At 36.0% G+C, this 5,000-nt stretch overlaps 1 protein-coding gene across 1 annotated transcript in view; it reads left to right on the forward strand.

Annotated features, from left to right (window-relative positions):
• Positions 1-597: 597 nt before the first annotated feature.
• The window catches only part of LOC143039992 (uncharacterized), an 11,369-nt gene continuing 6,966 nt past the window's right edge, over positions 598-5,000 (forward strand). Inside the window, exons 1-2 of the mRNA XM_076210511.1 lie at positions 598-736; positions 4,672-4,838. Of these exons, the coding sequence (XP_076066626.1) occupies positions 674-736; positions 4,672-4,838 (230 nt within the window). The 5' untranslated portion in view covers positions 598-673. The remainder of the gene's footprint in view (positions 737-4,671; positions 4,839-5,000) is intronic.

The raw sequence follows: 5,000 nt of genomic DNA on the forward strand, positions 1-5,000 counted from the left end.
AAAGAATATATACAGAGTAAACGAAAATATTGCATTATGAATACAATTCTTTCAACAAATCAACAGGTCCGAAATAACGTCGATATCTGTTGACGATTACAAAAGCCGATAGCATTTCTTCTTATCTCACCACATTCATATTCATAATTTTCATTTATTTATAGGCAAATATAGTGTCCTATATTTTAAGCGTTCTCCATTTCTTTATTATAAGTTGGTAAAAATACGTCAATAATCTAGTTGTTGGCAACCATACCCTCGCCTTTATCTTCAGAAACAAAGATTATCGTCTTAACGTTGAAGTTTACCTAATATGGTTATCATTGTATAGAAAATATTTTAATGGTTTAGATAAAAATCTATCGTTCCAGGTGCACGGAATAGAATATTAATATTCGTAAATCTTGTAAAAAACAAAACAAAAAAAAAACTATATATTAATTGTTTGCGTTAAATTGACTTACAGATAGCATAAGACTCAATAACTTTCCTCAGTGTTATCTCTAATCTGAAATAAAGATGATAACTCGCGCTTATCTCAATCTTGGAGTTTGTCAGCCTGTGGGCATAAGATAAATTATATGGCTGCTAAGTTACGATAAGATTAGAGACTGATCACTCATCGGAGGAAGATCTGGCCTTTGAACTAACAAGTGATTAGTCGAGAGGGAAAATGAAGACGTTACAAACGTGGTGTTTCGTTGTCTTGTTTCTGTGTGTCAGCACCCAGAATGGGGTAAGTATCCTCGAAAATAATTAAAAGATATTTTATTATTGCTAATTATGATTACGTGTGAATGATATTTTGACGAAGCCTGAAGGGATGCCCCCCGTCTTGTCTTTATCTGCATGAAGGGACGGAGAGGGGGGGGGGTCGCCGATTTAATGAAGCGGCCTTGCTGTGTTTTGATACATTGCTTCTGACTCAGGGCAATGGGCGAGATGCAGGTATAACCCGTCATCCAGGAGTAGCCAAGAAAAGAGGGAAGGAGGGAGGGAGGGAGGGAGGGAGTGAGGGAGGGAGGGAGGGAGTGGAGTGGATGGGGATGAAATGGGTGGGAATGGAATTATGCCTTTTGACTTTGGCTACCTCCCTTGTAAGGGGGTAAAATTCTTTGGCATATGTACTGTATGTATGTAATTGTAGTTATAGGTATGTATATAGTTCTGTGTATTTGAGTTGTCACTATAATATAAGGGATAATTACCAATGAAAAATGAATAAAGAATATTCTCTTATTGATTATAGTTACAGGTATTTGTATAGTGTATTTGAGTAGCGACTCTAGTGCAGGGGTTACGTCCTTAAAAATCTTATTATTTCTTAATATAGTTATAGGTATGTGTATAGTTCTATGTATTGGAGTGGTATTACTATAATGTAGGGTATTAAGTCTCCTTATAAAAGGAATAAAGAATATTATATCATTGTTTGATATATTTATAGGTATGTCTACAGTTCTATGTATTTTAATTATGTTACTATAATGCAGGGGTTAAATATCCATGATCATAGTTTTTGGTATGTGTATGTTTTTATGTATTTGAAATGTGTCACTATAGTATTGGGCATAAGTCTCCTTGAAAAAATATTGTTTAATATAGTTATAGGCATGTGTATAGTTCTAAGAATTTGAGCTGTGTCATTAGAGTATAGTGATTATGTCTCCTTGTAAAAGGAATCACAAATATTATTTTTGTTTATTAAATAAAGTCAACAGAGGTAGTGACCATAGAATGGTAGGTTGCACAGCTAAATTCAATTTCAGAGCCGAGCGAATGAAACTAGTTTTCAGAAAGAAAATCAGCCTTGCAAAGATATATATATATATATATATATATATATATATATATATATATATGTTATATATATTATATATACAGTATATATATATATTTATATATATATATATATATATATATAGATATAGATATAGAAATAAATTTCATATTAGGAGATGAGAGCAAGAGCGTTAGCAATGCTACGGTCATAAAAAAAGTCAACATAGGTAGTGACCATAGAATAGTAGGTTGCACAGCCAAGTTCAGTTTCAGAGCCGAGAAAAATAAACTAGTTTTAAAAAGAAAATAAGCCTTGCAAAGGTTAAGGATGATAAAAAGACATTTCAATTAGAAATTAAAAATAGATTCAAAGCTCTAAAAACTAACGAGGACACCGTCGAAGATATGAATTTTGATTTAGTGAATATCATTAGGGAATCTGCAGAGAAAGTAGGAAATACAAAAAAATATTAAAGAAAATAAATACCCCAAAGCTACAAATGACCTAATCAAAAGAAAAAGGACCATGCAGATTAAAAGCAGGAGAGACGAAATAGAAAGAGTAGAACTAAACAAGCTTATCAACAAAAGGCAGAGATCAGAGAAAAGGAAGAGAAACAGGATTTTCATAGAGGAAACTATTCGGAAAGGTAAAAGTGTTAAAGGGACCGAGAGCAGAGATGCTTTAGGAATACAGCAAATTATATGTTTGAAAGATAGGAATGGAGAAATCTTTAAATGTAGAGACAGAATGGTAAAAAGAGTAGAAGAATTTTACCAAGAGCTTTACTCCTCGAAGACCGCAGTTGAGTCAATAAATTTATCTGTAGATGTTAGCAGTGTACCAGAGATTACAAAGGAAGTAGAATTTCCTCAAAAATCATGAAACAAGGAAAAGCACCTGGGGAAGATGGTATATCGATAGATCTGTTGAAAGACGCAGTGCTTACGTCAAGAAAGCGTTCCTGATGCGTGGTGCAATGTTATAGTGATCTTGCTTCATAAAAAAGGAGACCAGAAGGACCTTAGTAACTATCGACCTATTAGCTTGCTATCAAATGTATATAAAGTATTCTACAAGATCCTTACAAATAGATTAAGTCAAGTTTTAGATGGAAACTATCTACCATCTCCTCTCCTCTCTCTGTCTTCTCCTCACCTCCTCGTTTCTCACTATCCAGCCTAGTAACCCCTACCATACATCTCACACATTTCATGTCAAACACATTTAAACATTTCCTCTCTGCCTCTGTCAAATTCTAAATCTCTCTTCTATACAGTGCCGTCGCCACAGTCACCCTTTCATATAATACAGTCTCCTATTTGTATCCATTCCCAGTTACCATATTTCTCATAACACTTCTTAACCCCCAAGGCATTTACTTGCTTCTCTCAATATATATATATATATATATATATATATATATATATATATATATATATAATATATATATATATATATATATATATATATATATATATATATATGCTGGTACATTGTGACAAGTTGATGAAGATGAAAAAGAAGTCACGGGTCTAGTTTCGAGTTTCTGAGTTTATTCCTGACCGGTTTCGCTCTATGCTTTTGAAGAAGCATAGAGCGAAACCGATCAGGAATAATCTCGGAACTAGACCCGTCTTCTTTTTCCAACATATATATATATATATATATATATATATATATATATATATATATATATATATATATTAGACAAATAATCACATAATTTTGCGGGCATTTTCATTTTTGAACGTTTATTTTTTTATACAGTTGATATTCATACAGGTGAACATAATTAATACCATTAATGTAGTAATGTAATATACGGGACTATATATATTAAGGTTACTCCTTTCCAGTTATTTGTTTCTATTATTTTAGTTTTCTTTGAATAATATTAAGCCCTGACTAAATTAAAACTGATTTAAATGAAGTAGGAATATTGAAATGATTTACCAGATGTCTCTATCAAGTACTCCAATATAAGTTACCTAATATATTTATCTGAAGAGCGCTATTCCAGTATGGAATAAAAGAAATGAATCTTAATTCGTTTCCACATGACCTGCAGGATCTAGAGAAAATTATCTAGAATGATCTTGAGAAAATGGATACATCGAAGATAACTAATAGCTTTGTTAAAATTATGAAAATTTGGTAATCATTTAATCTGTTTATCTCGCGTGCGCGCGCGCACACACACAAACACATACATTTGTTATACACTCGGTGGCGCGGTTGGTAGTGTCTCCGACTGTCACTACGGCGGTCCGGGTTCAAATCCTGGCTAGGTCTGAAATAATTTCAGTATCTCTGCGCCGCGAGTCGTTACTCCATCTCTCGCGGGCGGTGAGTTGGGTGTGTGCGTGCGTGTAAGGTCACAGCATTACCCATAAATCGTTCATATATGAGCTCAGAACTCTCATCCGGGAGGGTAGTAGCTGTCGATCACGAGTCCAACATGTGATCTAAGACCATGGTGAATCACACACATGACTCGATGGCGCAGTTGGTAGAGTTCCCGGCAGCCACTACGGCGGTCTGGGTTCGAATCCCGCCCAGGGCTGAAATAATTTCAGTATCGGTGTGCGAGTCGTTACTCCATATCTCGTGGGCGGTGAGTTGGGTGTGTGCGTATGTATGAGCTCTGAACTCTCTTACGTGAGGGAAATAGCTGTCGATCACACACACACACACACACACACACACACACACACACACACACACACACACACACACACACACACACACACACACCAAGCGATTTTGTTCAGTTGCATGTGACCCCTTTCCAAAATATAAACCGAGTATTTGCTTTTGCCTACCCTGCGTGACGTCACACCGACGTGACGTCACGCGTCTTCGGCGTCCCCATCCTCGGGTCACAGCTGGGCAGTGACCTGAAACAGGTCGTGGATCAGCTGATAGTGAACTTGAGGAACAACTTCGGCCAGCTGACAGAGAAAAGGACCCAATGGTTAGCGAACCATGACGAGATGAAGGGGACATTGATGAAGGATCATGAATCCTTGGAGGAGATCCTGAAGAACAGCAAGTAGGTGCCCGAGTCTATTCATAGGAACATCATGTTAGACCTTTGTCAAGTACACGGTCGTGATAGATATAACTGAGATTAAATAAGAGGATCCGGGGAACAAGGGAAGATGAAAAGTTCCGGACAATTGATCCATCTTCTCTTTAACCTTTCTTAGGCTCC

The sequence above is a fragment of the Oratosquilla oratoria genome, chromosome 27, assembly GCF_046742065.1.
Source record: "Oratosquilla oratoria isolate Oo_2021 chromosome 27, ASM4674206v1, whole genome shotgun sequence".
In the NCBI taxonomy this organism is placed as follows: Eukaryota; Metazoa; Arthropoda; class Malacostraca; order Stomatopoda; family Squillidae; genus Oratosquilla; species Oratosquilla oratoria.